Source organism: Coturnix japonica, chromosome 11 (genome assembly GCF_054131305.1).
Source record: "Coturnix japonica strain WE chromosome 11, WE-NBRP24, whole genome shotgun sequence".
NCBI lineage: Eukaryota > Metazoa > Chordata > Aves > Galliformes > Phasianidae > Coturnix > Coturnix japonica.
This window is the reverse complement of record NC_140673.1, coordinates 14,344,756-14,366,695: the sequence shown is the minus strand read 5'-3', so window position 1 is coordinate 14,366,695 and position 21,940 is coordinate 14,344,756. Positions and strand designations below refer to the sequence as shown.

Here is a 21,940-nt window from a genome sequence, read left to right as displayed (position 1 = left end):
TTCCATTGACAGAATGGCTGGATGACGTATCAACCTGTTGACAAACATTCTTTTTGATGAGAAGAAATGTGGTAGTTCTGTCTACACTTGTTTTTCATCCTTATTTGTGTTTGGGCTTATTCTTCTTTTTTTCTCTTTGCAGGTTAAGCCATATAGAAATGAGTGTCATCTTGCATTTTATATATGGAGCTGTTCTGGACTTCCCAGATGAAGTTGATGTTGGGTATATGTCAACCTTTATTACTTGTAACTGTATTATGTTCCCTATTTTGTCAGTTAGGAGTCTAAAGGAAAATTCCTCTCGTAGAATAAATACAAAGATGTAAATATCTTGTGAATAAGACAAAGATGTCAGGTGTAATGATTATTAAACCTAAACATACTTGAGGAAATTCCAAAAATAAAGCTGTTGAAGAAATATTGTTTATTCAGCAGCTACTTGAAAAGGTGGACCAGATGTTTTTGTATTATATAAAGACAGTGAAGAACAGGAGGATGTTTTATAGCAGAACAGTGTATATTTGCTTGTACATTCCTTTTAGCTTTCAGAACAGTACCTACAACATGGTAACACATAATAGCAAATATTTGGAATGTATTTTGAAACAGTCATTTGATATAAAGGCTTCGTAGTCTTAAATACCAATAGAGCTGATGTTTGGTTCATTTTTTCTGGTATAGTTTTTAAGCCCAGTTTCATGTTGCTGTTATATGATAACTCTCTTTTAGGGAAATAAATTCTGAAATGTATGAATTAGTTTCTGAAACAATTTGTGTGCTGGCTTTGGAGCTCTGCCACTAAATATTTAAAAAAAAATACAAAAAAAAAAAAAAGCCCTAAATTTTTCAGTGTTTGAAATTCTCAGTCAAAATGTATCTGTCTAAAATAAAAACAGAATTGTTTATAATATGTGCTGTAATGTCAAAGTTTAGATAATTAATTAATTACTGGAAATAAAGTGAAGATGTTGATTATTAATATAAAACTATTAACTGTTTGGTCACTATGTTTTTTACTATTTGGAAGGGACACAATTTTCAGATACTGTGTAATCAGTAACATTTTATTTAGTGCTTGGGAAAATTAGAAAATGCCAGAACTTCACTGGCTCAAGTCTCTTTTTCACTTGTTACACTTAAGGTAGAGAAGCTGAGGCTTTTTCAGCCAGGAGCTGAAAAATTCTGACTGAGCAAAGAGATGAAATTAGTATGTCAATTGTCTTGTAAGCAGAACGCATTTATTCCAATTATTGTTTGATTCCTATTGTTTTTACTATCTCTTTAGTCGCATGTTGGGCATTGCAGATATGTATGGGCTGGATGGATTGAAAGAAGTAGCTATCTACGTTTTGAAGAGAGATTACTGCAATTTTTTCCAAAAGGTATGTCAGTTCTCGTGCTACTGTGTGAACCATAAAGCCTGAAGAAAGAATTGTGATCCCATTACTTACAGATCATATTGATGAGATACTAACAGCCATGTGTCTCATGTTTTGGCTGAAGTCAGCAGAACCTGTTCCTATGTGTGAATCTGTTAAATTCAGTGGGATTGATGATAGCAATAAGGGCCTGTGTTATCACCCACCTATTTATAGAAACTTGAAAACCACAGACGATAACAAGCACTATTCTACTCCACAAACTAGATACATTAAATTACATGGAATAAAATGTAAAACATTCAATTGTATGTGTAATTGTTCTTAACAGGAGTTGGAATATGTAAATACTACATACTTGCATATCAGATTTTATGGGCGTGTAGTTAAAATATATTCCTGTTCAAAAAAAAAGTAGTTTTAAAAAACAAAAACTGCTTAGAGTCAAGCATTTTCATGCATTAGGCTTGTTAAGCTGAGTGCTACTTTATTAACCTGTGTGGGAACAGGTGACTTCCCTGTTCTGCATTAAGGCAACCAAACTTAAATATCGTGGTAACTAACACTAGTTCCATAGACTTTGTAGCTCTGTACAGTTTTTCTAAGTCAGAAACTACAATAACTGTGATAATGTTTTAACCTCAGCCTGTTCCTGGAAAACAGCAACCCATACTAGAATGCATGGCTATCGCTCATTCTCTGGGAGTGGAACACCTATATGCTGCCTGCATGAAGTAAGTTAAAATATAAATCATGGTTTATGGGTATGTTTGTTTGTTTGTTTGTTTCTCTGCTTTCTATTGAAACCATTTTACTTTGAGAGATGGGATTTATTTTGACTTATATAAACCCTTTTCCTCACAGTACTTCAGTGGAATCACATGCACTAGAGCATTTACTGTCATGCTTACCTAAAAAAAGACACTTTTTTTTTAACAGATGGGTAGGAAAACATTTTGCAAAATGCTTGTCAGAAAGAAGTTTTGCCAGTCTGCCTACTGAACTGCAGAACAACTGTCTTGTTATGTTGATTAAGTCTTTGGTAAGTAGTGTATAGTGTTTTATATAAAAATAATACGACTTTTTAAAGCGTATTTGGCTTTAAAAGGTAATTTAAGAGAAAAATTCAGTACTATTTTAGACCAATAGTACAATTATACTGAGTAGAAGTTACCATTAAAACAGCAGTGTAAGAACTTAGTGAGAGAAAACTTACCTCTTCAAGTGCTGAGGTCAGTAGGTCAACTGTAAGCAGTGGCTGCTACTGCATATTCAGGTGAAAGCCTGAAAAACAAGAGATTTCAAAGCTATATGGCTGTACTAGAAGAAGACTGTGAGTATCCACAGCTATAACCAGCAGTCATTCTACCAGCATGCTTTAATTTTAAACAGAATGAAGATAGTAGCTATAGCTTTTAAAATAGTACGTGTGTTCTGCCACTGTATCAAATCAGTACACTCAGTTCTTTCTGGAATATATAGGTGGCTTTGTGGTATGTCATACAACGTATAAGTATCTGAGAAGGTCTGAGAATAGCTTTCTGGATTGTAGATTAGTCCGCTGTGATCTGCACCCTTCTTTGAACTAGCTTAAGTGTATTGTGTAGGCAAGAGTGCACTGTAGACACTGGTCTAGTCTTATTGCGTGACAGTAACAGGACAGCATGAAAGTAAACCCACACCACTTCAGGTTTTTATTCCCTTCTGTGCCTATTACAATAAGTGAAGATGCTGTGGATGGAGTTTGGGCTGAAATATGTGATTTCTCTTTAGCTATCAGCTTTTGCACAACACTCATAGACTGTGGTACTGGGTACCACGCCAGCTGTGTACCCGGCCCCTCCAGAAGATTTTGGAGTCTGGACTAAAGTGTATTTTGGTTCCTGTTTACGTTTTTCAGTGACCTAAAAAAAACAACTGATCTATTCAGTAATTCAGATAAGATTTTGTTCTATAGTGCACGATGTTGCTCCGTTCCTGTCTAACATCAGTAGGCAAAACAAAGCAAGCAACAGATTTTTTTTCTCTCCTTTAGTTTCAGAGGTAGCTCTCATGTTCAGAACTATCAAAGTCCAAATTTCATTTCAAAAAGGAAACGAACACATCAGTGGGTCCTTGTACAGCATTCAGTAACTGAACAGAAGTTCTTTTACAAGCAGCAATTCTTTGGGCAGCAGGCTAATTTTTGCTTTTATTTTAAGAACCACAAGAATGCTGCTTCAATTCTGATGGAAAGTGACCGGCTGATCAATAGTCTTCCCCAAGTGAAGTGGACCGAGAGAGCTGTGGCCGTGGCATCCAAGCTACAAGAAGAATGCTTAACTTTCATTGTGGCAAACTTTCTGCATGTAGTACAAAGTGAAGGCTTCCATACTCTGTTGCAGGTAAAAGTGCCCTCGAGTTGATCTGTTTACAAATAAATTGAATTACATCACGCTAGTTCAGGCTATTAAATAATCAGAATAGATTCAACTTTTGCTTCAACATATAATTATAAGGAGGGAAAAAAAACAAACAGGCAATGCTAAGTTTGTGTTGTTGTTTAGTATTAATGTGGGTTAATACTTTTTAAAGGTTAATACCTTTTTTGAGTATGTTCTTTAGTTAAAATAAGTGTTCACAGAAGAATTCAGTGGGACAATCTCTGTGTTGCATAGAGATAAGTATGTACACAAGCTTCCCTGGCTTCAGACCCCCAGGATGACAGCTTGCACCTACAGGAATTACTATTAGCAGCACACTAAAACTTCCACTGATTTTTTTTGTTGTTGCGAGAAGTGGATGCAAAGTACATTCTTCTGTTTTAAATGTCTGCCTTCTGTTGTTTCCTCAGGCACAGGCAATGAGCAGCAAACCTGACCTCCTAGAGCTAATTTTTAATGCAATTGAAAAAAATGTAAATAATGAAAATAGCTGCTTTCTTCTTATAGCTGTGGATACGTTGTTGGACTCTGCAGACGTGAAGGAGTTGGTAGGTTTTGCAACGTGTAGTGTTTGTAGGACAAAGTACTCAAGTGTTTACAGCCCAGAGTTCCAATTGCATGACGTAGTTTGAGTTCAGGTGGCGCAGTCCTGCAGTTGGGCAGAAAAGCATCTGCATAAATACAAAGCCCTGCTGGTCATCTGCCTAAAATATTGGCATTTATTTAGTGGACATTAACACTTCCTTCTTTTAAGAAGAAATATTATATATGGCAATAACAATGTGTATTACTGAGAATGTAAGTCCCATGGGCACTATTGCTCTGCTGATCTTTACTGTCGCCTTCAATTTGTCATGAGGAAAACCCTACCAAAATGTTGCATTACATGAAACTTACAGAGTAAAGGACCATAATTTGACTACGCACCTTTTTCCTCTCTTTTTGTACAAGTCACAGCTATGGGGTTTTTCTGTTTAAGACTTCTGAAGCAAGGACTGCCTGTCAATCAAGTGTGTGGTTTTTGGACTGGGGGGAGGTGTCAGTCTCTGTCTAACACGTCATGTATATTCCCACAATCTAAATAACGAATAAAGGTATTTAAACTGATTGGCTGGGGATAAATCATGAATAATATGACATACTGATTAAAATCCAAAGTGATGATACAAGCAAAGAATAAAGAATAAATGCAAAATGAATTACTGCAATCTGGTGCTATTGTAGATCTTGGTAAAAGCAATGAAAATTTAATCAGATACATTATTTTTCCCTGGAGTATTTGACCTTGTTGTGACACAGCTGACAGTAAAGAGCTATTAAGGGGTTCATTAGAAAAAAGAAATGGGAAAAGGAAGAAGAAAAAGAAATAGTAACGTAGTGTTTTCTAGTGCTTTAGTCTGCCTTGAAATGATTCGATGTCAAAGTATTTAAAAATTACCATGGTGGGCAATAATCCTTCGAAAACAGCATCTCCATCTACCAGGCCATTATAAAATATAAGTGATGACATCATTGATCTAGCTTAGGGAGTAAGTAGATTCTGAAAGGAATAATGACTGGTTGCTATGACAATATGCCTCTCGCCAGCTGCTGATTTGTTACTTGAACACAGGGTTTTACGTGCAAGATCCAGGCTCTGCATGATAAGCTCTGGGTCTTCCTGGTTCAGTCTTTTTATGCTGTTCGTCACACAGAAGGCTGGAAGCTGATGAGGCCAGACCATCAACAGAAAATACAAGCAGGTACGTCTGGCATCAACTGCCATTAGAATTTTTTAGTAATCTGTTTAGCAGATAAAATGTAGGTGGTATTGTGAAGCCGGAGACAAATCAAAGCACGATTTGTCATGCTTTGGGTTTCTGTAATGTCATTTTAGAATAGATGCATGAGAGCATGCTTAGGTAGTTGCAAAATAGAAATCAGTTAGTCTCCCCTGCTTTTATTTGCAGGGGAGTATATACTAGGAAGCAGTAATATCTAGGTTGATTCTCCTATTGTTTACAGCTACTCTAAATCATTTAAAATACTGCAGTGGAATTAAAAGCCTTATCTGTCTCATTTTTAAGGAGATAAGCACTGTGGAAGTATTAAATGGACCTAAAACAGATGATCCGTTCCATAAATTCTGTTTCTGTCCTTTATCTTATTCTACATAATGCCTACATTTTGCTTGACTCTTGCATAATGCTTCTCTCGGGCTCTGGGAGTAATCGCAGCCAGCTTGGCTTCACAGTTGATTGGTATTGTGACATTGTGTGTGCTACTGCAGAGCCCCTGAGGAGCTGCACAGCGCTCACTAAAAATTGTAGCAGGCAGCACTCCCAACAAAAAGGAGTTTTTGTTCTGTGCGTTTCTTTGTTTTGAAGCCCACAAGTATCCTGAGGGTGCGGAACCGCCATCGAGTTTGGGCTGTGGCTGAACGTTAGCTTTGATGGTACAGTGTTATAACAGGAAAGAATGTTTAAGACCTCTTTAAAATCAAAGCACTTTTGATTCAAAGAAGGTAAACATTGCAGTGTTCTTTTTATTCAAGACGCCAGGAGCTAAGACTATGGGAGCTACACAGCTGTTTGTTTGTGCCGACAGGCTGCTGAAAATTCTATTCCAGAATTACAGCACACTGAGAGAAAGATGCAGCGTCAGTCTTGGAGTGTGATTTTGGGTGTAGTCGAATAAGGTCTCGCTGCTACTGGAGAAAACAGGTTTATGATTGTTTTGTTCTGGATTATGAAGTTGTGCAGAATCTAAGGAGCTGGCTTCAGAAAAAAAGAAGGGTCTACTTGCTTTGTTCGTATCACTGTTCCCTTATTGTAAGTAATGTTCAGACTGACCGGCACTAGTGCTTTCAATACAAAGCAAAATACTTAAGGCTGAGGTGTGCCTTAGTTGTCCAAACTCCATCTTTGCCAGATACTGTTGTTTTTTTCCTAGATTAAACTGTAACCCAGAGTTAGCATACATGTTGTTTGTAAACAGCGAGGCTGCATGAGTGATCTGCCTTTAATTACAGGCAAAAAAAAAAAATTAAAATTATGTAATATTGGTAGACAAATTTTAATCTTCAAGTGAAGTTGGACTCAGATAATTTAAATCAATTTCTGCCTTAAAGATTTCTGGTGATGGAGGTGTGTCTTTTAGGATTTTAACCTATACTGAATGGGAGGGAGCACTGTAACAGGAGGAAAAATGGCACAAGAAGACAGATGATATTGTGGGTTTTATCATTCACAACATGTCTTGTGTTTTCTTAGGCAAAGGTTTACATGGATTTTGTCTTAACGTATTAGTATGTATTAAAGTGCAGAGTCATTGCTGGAAAAGCATGAGGTCCCTGGGGTGCCATTTTCAGACTGTCTTTTCTAGTACGATTTCTACAGTGCTACAGTTAAAAAATATTTTTATCTTAAGTAAGAATTCAGCAGAATTTTTGTTTCATTGTTACACACGGATACATTTTTGTGTATGCACAAATACTACATCAGAGCACGTGGGACCGAATGGTTAATTTTTTAGTAACGTATTTAAAAGCTCTTTTTCAGCTGAAATATTTGGAGGGGTGAAGGGGGGGGTAGGGAGGAAAGAGGAGACCTTATTGATTCTGGGTCTGTACACCAACTATAAATATCCTTTTCTATTCTGTAAACTCAATTGATTTAAAAGGTTTATTGGAAAACGCTTCTCTCCCAGAGTAGAACAGTAAAGAGGAAAAAAAAGTCATTCAGTGCCTGCAGATTTCACATGACAATCACAGGGGCAGCTCTCATGACATGCAGCTATATGCTGTTTAGAGAGGAACTCTGACCTTACTGTGTACATTCAGATAATTTGGCTTTGCCACTTAGCTCACTGTAATCATTTTCCTATTTAAATAGTATGATTTAATCTGTAGTTGACAATATATCATCACTTAGAAGCCACTCTAATTCTGACAGTCTCTTTTTTGTATATTTTTGTACATGTTTTCAAAATCCTCTGTAACGCTTCAAGCATTACACGAGGTCAGACTGGATCAACAAAAGCATGTTTTGCTGTGGGCATACAGAACCAGAAGGGTTAAACAACTTGCTTGTGGCCATGTGACCATTTAACATTACATTTTCCATTTAACATTGCCCACGTCACCAAAATTAGCCTTTGTAAAATAAAGATGAATTGCTTCCTGATTTCAAATGAGAGTAGGCTGAATTGTTCCATCTTCCTTCTTTTCTGCTAAATGGTCAATAAAGGGCTTTTCCTTCTTGCAGCCGCATTTGACAAGGGTGATGACAGAAGACTTGGCAAAAAACCTGTATTCACTAGTTCTCAGGTAAACCTCATCTCCTAACATCAGACACACTCAGAAACTTGGAAACACAACTCTATTCATTTTATAGTCAATATTAATTTGTCCATTTTAATTCACAGACCTTTCTTTTGGTGAATCTGTATTCTATTGGTGAACTTCAATTTGTGCACAGTCAGTAATGTCTGTTATTTTGAAACCTTTTAGGACACGGCTTTATGCAGATAAGCTCCAATAAAAGATCGGAATTTGTGTTCAGAATCTCACATTCCCCTGTTGCTACGTAATGAAACTGATCTGTTTCCCAGAGCAAATGGTTTGCTCCTGAGCTAATGAATCTCTGCTGTTGTCACAGCCATGGCAGCACCGTGTCTGTTCACTCCCTGCCCTGAAAAAATGTTCTTCTGGCCTCCACGCTTCTGTTGAGATTCACACTTAAAGTTACATTACTGTTTAATAGAAAACTAGAGCAGGTTTCATATGATTTGATGGTCACTGATTTGGTGTAATCACGTGAAGATTCAATTTCATGTACATAATTCTCCATCAGAAAGGCAGCAACCTGAGCTGAAAATATAGATTTTAATAATTATTTCACTTTTGAAGCTTGTTTTAGATTCCTGTACTACTTATGAAATAGCTGTGCCAGAAATTGAAGATTACCATTGTTTAGTGAGATAAATTTCTTCTGTTTTCTTTCTGATGCTTTTCCTCTAGCTAAATAAATCCATCACTGAATTTGCTGGTAAAAGGAATATTTCTTGGACAGAACACGGCAAGAAAGATTGCTTGGGAGATTCTCCCACTAATCAGGATAAAATGAAATCTGATGGATTAGGAGCATCTGGACATGCATCGAGCACCAATAGAAACGCTGCTAATAAGACTTCAAAGCACGAGGATGTAAAGGCAAAAGACGGCAAGAAAACAGTTTCCAAGATTAATAAAGATTTAAAACCTGGGGAAAAAGCAGCTTCACCAAAGGCTAGAGCTGTCATAAAAACAAAAATAGAAAATAATGGAAACGCAAAGGCTGAAAGTGTGCTTGCCAAGCAAGATGCTGAAAAGACATCGTCTTCAAGTGGACAAAAAAGTTCAGGAAGTGTCAAAGGATTAAAGAACCATGAAGGAAAAACAGCAGGTGCCAGACCTAAAGTGCTGGCAGTAAGCTCAGGTGTGCCTGTCAAAACAAAGCCACTAAAGAAAACCACTGGGAAGGAATCTCCATCCACAGCAACTGCAGCAGGAACACCCAGCAAGTTAACAAACTCCAGCACAGATATCCACACTGCTGCTGCCAGTGAACAGACAGAAGAATCCAAAGAGGAAAAAATGGCAGAAGAAGGAAAAAAACATACTGGTAATTTATATATGTATACATTTATTTTTTTTAACCCAAAAAAGTCTGAGTTGTCCCAGGCCAGCCAGGCACTGACAAACTTAATGGGGAAGCCTTACAAGAAAACTATAGATTGATGAAGTCCCCTTCTTCCCATGTAAGTGAACATTAGCTCCAGAAAACAGCATAATATTACAATAGTTTACTAGTCAGCATATTATTAGTATACTAGTAGAATATTAATTTAATAGACTTTGCTTTTTAGAAAGTCTGGCCTCAACTGATATCCATTTAAAATGTTGCAAGTTTTACAGGTTTAGCGATCAGTCTGATTTTCAATTTCTGACCTTCACATACTAGATCATTTTTTCAGTGATACACATTGCATTTTATCTGATAATTAACTTTGCATTTACTTTACAACAGTGATAACGAAGCCTTCTCTGAAGACACCAAATGGAGTCGCCAACAAAAAAAAAAAGGCTGATCTTGAAGTTACTGTCACAACAAGCAGGTTTGTTACAAATCAGCACGGTGGGCTTTGTTGGTGCATGTGTGCTCATGAAATGGTATTTTTTCAGTTGAACTATTACATTTGCTATTAAGTCAACCTGTTCGTTTTACCCTGAGAATATTTCAGAATGACCGTCTATTACATTACTAACAAGATATTGCATTAATGATTGGGGTATTTTGCTAATGAAAAACTGGCTTGGTTTTTCTATTCGATTTTTTTCTTGCTAATTGTTTGAACATTGTTATAGGTCATTCATCATTCTGCACACTGGAATAGTTAATGACTACACAAGGTGCTGTAAAATTGTAATTTCGGGGATAGCTTAGACAGAGCTGCAAAAACACTAGACAGGAAGAAGTTCAAAGCCTTTGAAATATTACACTGGTCATTTGTAATGTGATATATATATCATATATATATATGCACATATATAGGTGAATGTGCATCTTTCCAAAAAAAATTACACCTTCTAGGTTGGATTTTCAGTGGTTTTATATATGCGTATAGACTTAAATACAGACACTGCTTGTTTAAATACAATCAAATTTTGCTAATCTTTAGCTTGAAGATAACGCAGATGATTTCTTTGCAGTCTAACAAAAAAAACAGCTGGAAAAGTGTCCAGTGAACAAAATGCACAAGCTGTCCTAAAGAAAAAAGGGAATGGAAGTAGCAACGCTGCAACACAGAAGGCTCAGGACACACCTACCCATTCTCCCAAGAGCCAAGGTACAGTTTCATACTGCAATGAAACAGCCCTCTGTTTGTGTTCCCTCATTTTATTGTGGGAATTGGCAAAATCCTGTGAGCAGTTCTGCCTTATTTCACTTTTGATGACAGCTCTAACCAGGGCAGTGTATCTAGGTGTCAATTTAAAAACATTTAAAGAGACAGACTTCAGTTCTGCTTGTTTTCTTCTGCTTGTTTAATCTGCTTTGCAGAGCCTTTTACTTGCAGTTACCTTGCACCACTGCACTTAGACATAGGATTGTGTTCAACCAAAATCTGTAGGTCAAGCATTTATAATAAGCACAGAAGATCAGGACTGCAGACAACTTCCATGAAGTGTCAGTTTACGTCACCCTTTTTTTGCTGATGCCTCCCAGCAGTCACTCTACTGACACTGACCTGCCCCCAACTAATTTCAAGCGCAAGTGTGGGAAATGACTATAGAGCACAGAGAGGAAACTCAGCAGTACAGAGATGCAAAGCACGCAGGATGGAGCTGCTCTTAATCTCATTTGAAGCTGGCACTCGCCAACAGGGGTAGGAAAGTGTGTTCAGGTTACATTCTTTTATGCATTATGATACAGAAAACACAAGTCCTGTCAGTTTCTGGTTATTAGAGATCTTGCAGCATTGTCAAGGCAGAGCAGGGATATTAGTTCTGCTTTTCTAATCACATTATAACTAATGAAATTATTTTCTGCCTACTTTCATTTCCTCTACAACATAAATTAAATACAGTACTCATCACTTCCTGTGCTAAAATGCTGTGCATGTACAGTGTTTTTATCCCTATCAGATGGCTGCTGCTTTCTGCTCCAGTGATGGCTTCTTCAGCAACAGGTCAAATTCTGTTAAGTCTACAAAGTGCTTTAGTTCCAAAGATGGTATATTAAATACAAGATGCTATTTTCATCTTGTATTTATATTTCTTTTCTATAAGTGCATTAACAAGCTTTCAATTCCTTAGTTGTACGCAAACCTGAATAACCTGCTTCTCAACACAAATACAAGTATAAATTCAGTGCATAAATATTGACTAAAATGTACAATCTTAATTTATAAATTTATTTCACTGTTTGCTAGGAACTGTGGGGGAGTCACCAAACTCACTGAAGTCAGGAGTGTCTCCAAAACATAATGAAGAAAGAAATGTGGCACAACATCTGGTTCAGACAACAGCCCCAGAGAAACATGCTTCAGCCAAGAAGAAGAGTGTTAAGCCATCACAGACACCTGTAGCAAAAACCACTGCAAAAATAGTGACACCCAAACCTCAAGCTCTGTCAAAGCACGGTGAAATAAACAATAAAGACCCAAAGCCAAAAACAGCTGGGCAACCTGTATTAAAGTCTCAGTCCTCTACCCCAAAACATTCGAGGACCGAGTCTCCTGTTGTCCAGAAGAATACACACAACTCTGAGCACAGAAGTCCAGGACAGAAACTTGGAAAAAACACAGCTGATGTGACAACTGTTAAGCCTCATGACAGCAGTGTATGCAGTTCTGCAAAGCAAAGTGAAGGTCTGAAATCTGTGATGGGAGGTAGCAAAGAAGATGAGCTCTTGGCATCTTGTCAACCTGATAAACAAAAATTATTGGATCCTGAAGATGGAGAATGCAAAATACAATCAAAATCTCCTCTAGTTACGGCAGAAACAGTTTCTAAATTGCATGTTTCACTGCAAAATGAAATGGAAGCAAGAGAAATCTGTGGGGATCAGGCTGAAATTACTGAGAATAAAGACAGAAATGTAGCTGATAATACTGCTGAATTTTCCTGTCATGCACAGTCCACCAGTGATGGATATTCAGACTTTTCCGAGGAAACAAATCAAAACTCTGCTACTTCAGAAGAATTGGTAGAACAGCCAAAAGCAAAAAAAGTCTGTGTGGGACAGAGTGATCAATTAAGTACTGATACGGATCTTAACCACGGTGAAAATATTTTACCAAGCTTTTCCAAAGGGATAACTAATAAAGAGGATGTAACGTCACCTGCTCAGATTCACATGGAGGGATTTCATCCAGCTGATGAGTCAAGTGGTACATCAGCCTCACCTGAATTCAAAACAGTTGCAGATATAGATGAAATTTCAAAACATTCCATGGAACAAATAAGAGACAAATGTTCACATAATTACATAGAGTCTATTGGTCCCACAGAAATTCCAGAAAACCATGAAAATGCAGAAATTCCCTTTGTGGACCACTGGAATACTGGTACACTAGATCCAAAAGAGAGTCCTGAATCAGATACTGGCAGCGCAACTACATCCTCTGATGATATAAAACCAAGATCAGAAGATTATGATGCTGGAGGCTCTCAAGATGATGAAGGATCCAACGAGAGAGGAATTTCTAAATGCAGCACTATGTTATGCCATGATTTTCTTGGAAGAAGCAGCAGTGACACCAGTACACCTGAAGAACTAAAAATCTATGACAGCAGCCTTAGAATAGAAGTGAAAATGAAAAAAGAAGGCTCTGATCTCTTCCGCGTTAATTCAACAAGTGATGATGAGATACCGAGAAAAAAACCTGAAATTTGGTCTCATCAAGAAAGCGCAAGAAACAGTACCAGAGAAACTGAGAGTTCTACTTTTGGCAATGCACAGTTTACTCAGGAAGCAGACCAAGTTTCATCTTCTGCTGATGAAACAGAAGATGACAGATCTGAACCAGAAAACGTTGCAGGAAACATTCTTTCATCAAATGTTCCTCCTCAGCAGTTCCAAGGAATTGATAATTTAGCTTTTGAAGATGCAACAGAAAACGCTACTGCAAGTCAAGAGTTTTCTAAAACTAAAAGTTTTAAACGATCTGTTTTACTTTCAGTAGATGAATGTGAAGAATTGGGATCTGATGATAGAGTGGAAACTCACACTTCACGCCAGCATTCAATAGACTCTCTTACTCCTTCAGATGTATTTGATAGTGTTTCTCAGGAGCACCATGGAAAGACTTTTTATTCAAGATACTCATTGGAAATTGAAGATGGATTCTTGGATTGCAAACAGCCTAAGGATCAAGACAACAGAATGGATGAAAGTTCTCTCCAACATCTTCATGGTACTGAAATCCCAGGGAAGGAGGATAAAGGTGCTTCAAAGACTGAACAAAACTGTGCAGAGGAAGTACACTCAGCAGCTAGTCCTTGTCCAGGGGAAAATGAAAAAGTAAACACAAAGAATGAAGTGGGTATTGAGTTTCAGCAGTGCAATAAATACTTAGACAATGATGCAAAATCTCAAGAAAGACCATGTCATCTGAATCTTCATCAAAGAGAAACTAATGCTGATGTGCAAAAGAGCAACTCTGCAAAACCTGTAGAAGCCAGTAAGAATCAGATACTGACTCAGGAAGGCCAAGTGAGAGACAGTCAACCAGCACCTACTGAATACGCTAATACTGATTTACTTCCAGGTAATGTACAGAAATAGAAACATTCAGTCATTCAAAAGCAAATTACTAGGGAAATCTCTGGCAATTTGTCTGGGATTGAATCCTGAACTGAAGTAATTTTGGCTAAAATTACATTAAATTTAAATATTTTTAAGTATTTCACTTTGGTACAGAATGATTGTCTGTCCGAAATATCCGTAAATACTGTGCTGCTCAATGAGAAATGTTGAAAGAAATATTAATGTAATACTAAAAGAAAGATTGGATGCAGATTTCTGTACTTATTTTTGATCCAATCTAACATTGACAGCATCTGATGGAAACTTAGTATTTGTTTTGTCTGCTTGACAACATATAGTATGTCTGAATGGGATGTGCAATAACTATAGTAATAACCTTAACTAAAGCGCACTGAACTGTTTACCTAAACAGCTATATGCATTACTGCTGTAATTTATTTATATATTTTACATAAATTTGGATCCTTCTCCCACTGAATATAACTATTTGCCATATACATCAGTGGGAGCAGGTTTGAATTCTGACTTAGAGCTTTTGAGATGTCTACAATTCTAAATTTTACCAGTAAAAGCTTATTTCCTAAGATAGAGATTATACTTAGAACTGATGCTTATACAAAGAAACGTTCTTATTTGTTTCGTGTGGCTAGATGGAATACTTGTCTAGTTGTTTTGTGTTTCGTCTTCTTTATACCAGTAACTCAGTCTGTTTATCTCATCAAAAATATACAATAGTGTTATCAGCTATTGTGTATTCAAGAGTAATGAAAAACTGATGATGATCAATGCTCAGCCAGACTACATAAAAAGAAGACATTAGAAGCTGTACTATTTTCTTTTTTGAAGTTTGCTTGCCCTTGCCTGCAGCTGCCCTTGCATGTGCAATGTAGAAGTAAGCCTGTGGATAAACTATTTTGCTTTTAGTTCTTTTTATAAGCTGACATGGCTTAAGTCACCATACAGTAATCATTCTCTATTAATTCGCTCCATGCACCTCCTGGTCTAAATTTAATTTATGTGGTCAATGAGAAATTTCATGTGCATTAAATGTGTATTTACATTGTCATTTTCTGTATCAGAAACTTAATTATGGAGGTTATTGTTAATTACCAGTGGTGATTGCTGCTTTAACTTAATTTATAAACCATACTTTGTTTTTTATATAGAAAATAAATGCCTAAAATTTTGTCAATTTTGTATAACCCTCCATCATTCCCTTTATAACCCAGTTGGATTATCTTTCCTGAGTTAAATTTTGCTCTACACAGCCCTTGAGGGGAGGATCATCTGCAATTTTTACATTGTACAGTATTGTGAATTATTTCAGGAGACATAGATGATTATGACACAATGGCACAAACCTGCATGTATGAGCATCGTCCTTCAAAAACCCTTTCTCCAATATATGAGATGGATGTTGGAGAAGCAATTGAGCAGAGGATGGATTCAGAAACAGCAGATCTTGATGTGGATTTTGAAGATCAGCAGTTTGCAGAACAGGACTGGACACTTCTCAGGCAACTGTTATCTGAGCAGGACTCCAACATAGGCTTCAAAAACTCTGTTCCTGAAGACCTTAACTTAGCACAATGTCTAATCAATCAGACGCTGTTTCTGGCACGAGATGGATCAAATCCTCAGGGTACATCACAAATTGACACATTCAGTAGGTGGACTGAACTAATGTCTCCACTTGATGATTCTTCAGCAAGCATTACAGTGGCAAGCTTTTCATCTGAAGACTGTTCTTCCCCTCAGGGGGAATGGACAATTCTTGAACTGGAAACTCATCATTAAGGTGATCAAATGTTTGCAACTAACTCCAACCCATTCCCCAAATCTATTTTTGATGTGTTGTTTCCATACGGTGAAATACTGCATCAGTCAAGAACAAGCAATTCTTGGTACTGAGGCAATCTTTCTGATATAATGAGGTAAATACGTTAATTTATAATTTAGATTTAATTGCAAGTACAGAAATTTTTCAAGACTTAACCGTATGTCTTTTCTAAAATGAACTTTGAGCATGTATTTTCTAGAATTGTTAGAAAAATTAGATGATGTGAAAGAAGGATCTTGGTTTCCTCTCTAACTTTTATGTTCCTTTTGGCCACTTAATACGCTCATTGAGCAAGAGCTTAAGCATAACTGCACCTTTAGTAGAGTTACTGCCTCCTTTTTGCCCTCCCTCTACATGGTGACTTCATTTTACAACAATAAAGATTCAGAATGGTTGTGTCAAAAGGTCATATGTGCCAACACTGCTTTTAATACTAGAAACATATTTTTGTTTGCAGGAAAGGTTTCAATAGGAATCCTGTTTGGGCTTATGAATATGAACAGCTTGTTTCATCTGTTGCTGCCAGATTTCGTATTTTATTACTTGTTTGCTTTGTTTACAAGTTTCTAATAATTTTTAATGTAATTTCCTTTAAATAGAAGGATTCAAAGGGTCTGTGCTAGAGGAAGGGCATTGTTTCTTGAAAATGTACTTAAATATTTTTTAATGGCATAGTAGATTAATTCAGAGTTGGGAGAATGCTGCTCCTGTTTGAAAACCAGCATGTCTGATACTTGTAGAAGTACACACTTCAGGTCCTAGTAGAAATTACCTGGTCTGGTGACTCTTGTCTTTCACACAGCTGAAAACCTGAAGTACTCTATCTCCTCTTAGTCACCAGGAGGAAAAGTGCCTTCATAAAGCCATATGGCAGTAAAAGGCTACTAATGTTTAACTAATGTTAAAACCGTTTTAAGATAAATGCACAACATGTGCTGACTACAACTGCTGGTAATAAGGTCAGTTTTGCAAGCTTTTGTGTAACTCTAACAGTGCACCTTAATTTTGTTTAGGAACTTCATTTATTTTTGTTCTTGGTCAGAAACTCTCAGCTGTGTCAAAATATGACTAAAGACATCATAACTCGTCTTACCTTTGGATTTGACATAATAAAGAGCTCTAAGGCAAAACATCTACTCTAGAATGCCACTTTGTTGCACTTCTGATACAGAAGCAAAAGTGATGTTTTCCACAAATTAATTGGAGGAGGAAATAAGGTCATTCTTTAACATCAAGAAAACAGGGGAAAAAACATCCATTTTCTGTTTGACAACGGACTTAAAAATCCATGGAAGAAAGATATTCAATATGAAAAGAAAAACCTTCCTCCTACTGTTCATTTAACCACTCACTGAATTGAAAAGTAACTGACAACTAGCACACAAAGCTTCATATTTGTTATACTGGAATACAATCATGTTATAGGGGTGTGGGTGGGTTTTGTTTGTATTTACTTTTTCAGCTGTAGTATGAAATTTAAGTCAGATTCCCTCTGACATTGGTGCTATTCCTGCAATACTTTTGCAGTAGAGCAATGCTGAAGATTTGGTGAATTGTTCAGTTGATATATATGCAAGAACAGAATTTAGCTTCCCACAGCCACACAGTCTCTGTAAAAGTAGCAGGAAGAGAAAGCTGTATTGTTTTTAATTCATACTACCAGACTGCCTGTGAGCCTTAATCAGACCAGTATCCCACTGGCTAGACACTGTACAAACACAGAATGAAAGCAAGGTCTTCCTCGGAGTGGTTATAATCCAAGTTAAGACAAAAGATTTAAGAAAAACAACTTAGATGGAAAAGCAAAATCAGAGTCAATATTTGCCCACCTAATTAGCAATGGTTTCAGCACACCATCAGCTTGAATATAGAGGAAAAGTATTCATTATGGGAAGGGAAAATTGGAGGTTAAGATTTGAAGACCAGATAATGAGGGACAAATGCTTGAAAACTTAATACACAGCAATGAAAGTAAATGGTAAGAGCTCCCAGTGAGCTGCACAGTAAGGACAGGGTATGTAGATCTGATGAAACGGCTGAGGGAAATCAGTGATAATAAAGAAGAGACAGCATAGTCAAAGCTAGTGCTGAGGATTTCTCTTGGCAGTAGTATTTTAAATGAATCAGAGCAGTAAAATCGCTTTTGTCAAAACCTAAGATGAGAAAGGTACAGACAAACAGAAATACTGACAACTTACATAAAATCCAGCTTTGTGTGGATAAGGATGTCTGTGCCTTACAAGGAATTAAGAAGCTGAGAAATTCAAAAAACAGGACTTAGAAACTAGACTTTACAACGATGACCCTGGATGTGTCTATCCTGAATGACATTTTACCAAGTGAAAAACAACTGTTTAACCATTTTTAAACATTTAACATACATGCACATATTAAGTTTAAAACAGGCTATACCTTCAAAAGGTGATGTCAGTAGGTGTAATTGGTGTAATTACCATTCTTGCTAGGAAAGGAAGAGTCCAGATGGCACTGGAAAAGCTGTTTTGATCATTTTTACATGTCACTGCTAGCAAAATTGTATATGTGCAGCAAATCACATGTTGAAAAGCAAAAGCTGAGGCTGAAGACTGAAAGCAATAAGAAAAGTGGAGGTTCTTCCATATGATTTGCTCAAGACAAAGATAAAGTTAGGGAAGATAAGGAAAGCATCAAAGATGGGACAGGAATCAAATGAAGAAGGGATAGCAGTGTTGAGGTGGGGTAAGAAAATGTTCCTAGGTATGATTAAAAGGAGAGTCTGGCTTCCTTCAAAAGAGTGCCCATTGGAAAGAATATGAGAGAATATTAGGAAGAGAACTCTAAACATGAAGCGATATGTAACAGTTGCAAAACACAACAGTTAACGTATTTACCTTGGGTTTTAAAGGCGTGAGATATTACATTCATAAAGTATAGCAAAAGAATTCAGTATACAAACACAGTGATTAAAGGAAACAGTTACTTTAGATAAAGATGTGCACATTATAATAAAATCTGAGTATTGTTGAAAAAGATCAGTGACAAAGTTCAAGAAGTATGGCTTGCTGGCAATACTTTTTAACTTCTGGGTAATGTGACTTGACTGTACATGTTTCATACAGTTATTCCACATTTTTCTTTGCAAGGTATTAGATCTGTTTCAAAACAATACTGAATTCCCAGTGTTATTACTGGGAGGAGCTACTGGGCAAGGAGCTTCCCACTTTCCTCACACGCACGCTGCCCGCTGTATGAGTTCCCTAACATTGTCTTTCTTTCAGGAAGTAAATTAACAAAAAATTAAAGCTAATTACAGATTGCAGGAGAGATTTTAAAACTATGAATATACGTCATCTGCAAAGTAATTGCTCGCATGCTCATTCTACTTTGTTTCAGAAAATCTAAACCATTGCATGAAGGAAGTAAGAACTGCTGTTATGTTGTTCACCTGCTGCTCAGAACTAAGATGTTTGAATAGACAGTTTTGCTACCACTAACATCAAAGGGAAAACTCCTGCTGACCTCAGCTGAAGCAGGTTCAGGACTTAGCTTTATTAACTGCATGTACTAGAAATGCTACTTTTCTAATATATGTATCTCACACTCCTGTGACTTTTATTCTATCTTACTATTGTAGATGTGACAAATTGCAGCTAGAAAGACTTCAATTTAGGAGTCATAATTGTATGTATTCTGTTAATATTTCATGACTGGAGTGATTTAACATTTGTACAATGATAGATGACATCCTTGCCAGGACTATGCAGGAACCAAGGACGAAAGACAGAAGCAGCAGTCCTGCTGGAACGGAGGACTCCATGGAAACAGGCTTTTAGATTTGAAAATCCAATACAGATACAAACTTTAACCTCTTGTAGCAAATCCTTAGTGGTTTCTGCCCATACCTTTTGAACACAAGCTACAGAGACTGTTTTTGAAAAATAAGCCATACTGTGCTCAGTTTTGGAAATAATTAAATAAAACTCACTGCTCCAATCCAGTCACATTAAATGAAGCTTCCTATCAGCAACTGCTACATAGGTTTAAGAAAACAAAACCTGCTGCAGAAGGAAGATTATTTACATTAAAAGAGCTCTCAATTTAAAATAATAACAGTAAAATACCGGTCTCTATTTCTTTTAACCTTTGATAACTATTAAGCTATACAGGGCATGCATGCACAGGCACACCTGTTTATTCTTGCATTTGCCTTTCCCTTTATACTTGCTGTGTAATCACCTGCCCTGTATAGTCAATTAGGCCACAGTTCTTCAAATATAAGTGAATGCGCTTCAACGTTTGCAGACTGGCTTTCAGGTTAACATTCACTTCTCAGAAAGGGTAATGGAACTGGCACTGGGGGCATGCAATGTGCATATCCATGTTATTATGTGTTACTCAACTTAATGAGGCTCTAATCCTGATCAGCCATCTGGAAGCAGTTAAAGTATGAGATAATTAATAATGGAAAGCTATTAAGTTGCTTCCTTAATCTTGATTTACTGCTGGAGTTGCCAGCTCAGAAGACCATTCAGTTGGAGAAAGCAAAGTTGTGAAATATAACATTTTGCGTTATTAGCAACAGAAGATGTATTGCACCATGAAACACAAATACTGACCAAATCTTCAAGAACTGAAGCTTCAGTACTTGGGACAAGAGGACCAAAACCTCAGAAACTACACACAGTTAGCAAGGATATTAACAGCCAAAATAGCTTTTGCATGTTAGCAGAAGGTGACTTAAGCAGAGAGTGAGTGAATACTTGGATCAATCAGACTCGCACCTACAAACCCAGGGGCTGACCCAATTACTCAGGCAATTCATCAGATCTTATATTAATGCACACAAGAAAATGGGACACTGACATTTTCTCAGTTCTCACTGAAGGTAGCATGAGCGGTATCAGATCTGTATTTATAAGGATCAGGATATTTTAAAGTACCTGAACAGAAAGATGGATAACCAGACTATCAATCTGGCTTATATATCAACTCAAAACTGAGCTGATTAAGAGTGTAACAAATGACTCAAGTTCACATCCTCATACCTGCAATCTTTACTTAGTCCTCTGGCACCCTGGGTTCACTCTAATCAAACAGATGTGCGATTATCTCAAACATGTGCTTAGTGAGATCATTTCTGTTCTTCACATTTTTATATCACCCCCTTTGAACATGGCATGCCATCCTGCATCTCCATAGAGTATCATGCTTAAGATTAACATAACTGGACAGACCAGATGCAGTGTAGGTAGCATCAAAACTGTTACCTCCGTAGAATGAGGTAGTTTTCACACCCATGAATGTAAGACCCACCTCTAAGTGAAATTTTCTGCCTGTGACAAAATCCCTGCCTATATCTCTGTGGTAGAGCAAGAAATTAAAATTCCTGGTTTTTGGACTATCATACTCCAGTAATTTAGACTAATCTTATATGTGAGTAGTAGGATGCAGTTAGAGAAAAGTTCTGAGTCACTACCTGCAGTCCATGGCATTAAAATCCTTCTTATATTTTAACCATTCCATCTTTGGAAGAGTAAGGGGCATGTTAAGTTCTCAGACTGAATGAATGCTTGCATGTTTTTAACTTGCTTGCTTTCTAAACATCAATTAGCTGGGGCCCACGTAACCACATTTCCAAGTGATTCCTTGTGAGCCCATTCTTCTGTTTCCAGAATCACTGTAGGGTTGCATAGCTCCACAAGCTTTCTTCCCCATGCTACATATTGGAGATTCTTAGTTGATTTATGTATGACAGACGGAAACAATAAATCCTATGTGTAATTTAAATGCTGAGTCATTGTACTTACTGAGTGTGTGGGCTGCTGCCAATATTAATCTCTAGCTTTGTAAACTGAGAAAAAAAAAAAAAAAAAGAAGTTACTTTCTTTTTCTATCCATTCAATGGGCCTTTGGATCCACCTTCCTTCCTCTCCCCCCGCCACCCCTTCCCCAACATTCAGCAGGGAAATAACTACTTTATCTTTGATCCTATCAGAAGACAACAAAACAGATGATGAATGTGAAGATGAA

At 37.1% G+C, this 21,940-nt stretch overlaps 1 protein-coding gene across 3 annotated transcripts in view; it reads left to right on the top strand.

The window, feature by feature from the left end:
• BTBD8 (BTB domain containing 8) overlaps positions 1 to 21,697 on the top strand; it is a 31,919-nt gene extending 10,222 nt beyond the window's left edge. For 2 of the 3 annotated variants that reach the window (XM_015870374.3, XM_015870375.3), the window contains exons 6-18: positions 143 to 223; positions 1,286 to 1,382; positions 2,025 to 2,113; positions 2,319 to 2,421; positions 3,581 to 3,763; positions 4,213 to 4,350; positions 5,415 to 5,544; positions 8,047 to 8,108; positions 8,802 to 9,444; positions 9,850 to 9,937; positions 10,533 to 10,669; positions 11,753 to 14,092; positions 15,419 to 21,697. In XM_015870374.3, coding sequence (XP_015725860.2) covers positions 143 to 223; positions 1,286 to 1,382; positions 2,025 to 2,113; positions 2,319 to 2,421; positions 3,581 to 3,763; positions 4,213 to 4,350; positions 5,415 to 5,544; positions 8,047 to 8,108; positions 8,802 to 9,444; positions 9,850 to 9,937; positions 10,533 to 10,669; positions 11,753 to 14,092; positions 15,419 to 15,888 — 4,561 coding nt within the window. In that variant the 3' untranslated portion in view covers positions 15,889 to 21,697. Of the gene's footprint in view, positions 1 to 142; positions 224 to 1,285; positions 1,383 to 2,024; positions 2,114 to 2,318; positions 2,422 to 3,580; positions 3,764 to 4,212; positions 4,351 to 5,414; positions 5,545 to 8,046; positions 8,109 to 8,801; positions 9,445 to 9,849; positions 9,938 to 10,532; positions 10,670 to 11,752; positions 14,093 to 15,418 lie in introns of those variants that run through there. The other variant, XM_085511335.1, reaches the window with a different exon arrangement.
• Positions 21,698 to 21,940: the final 243 nt, after the last annotated feature.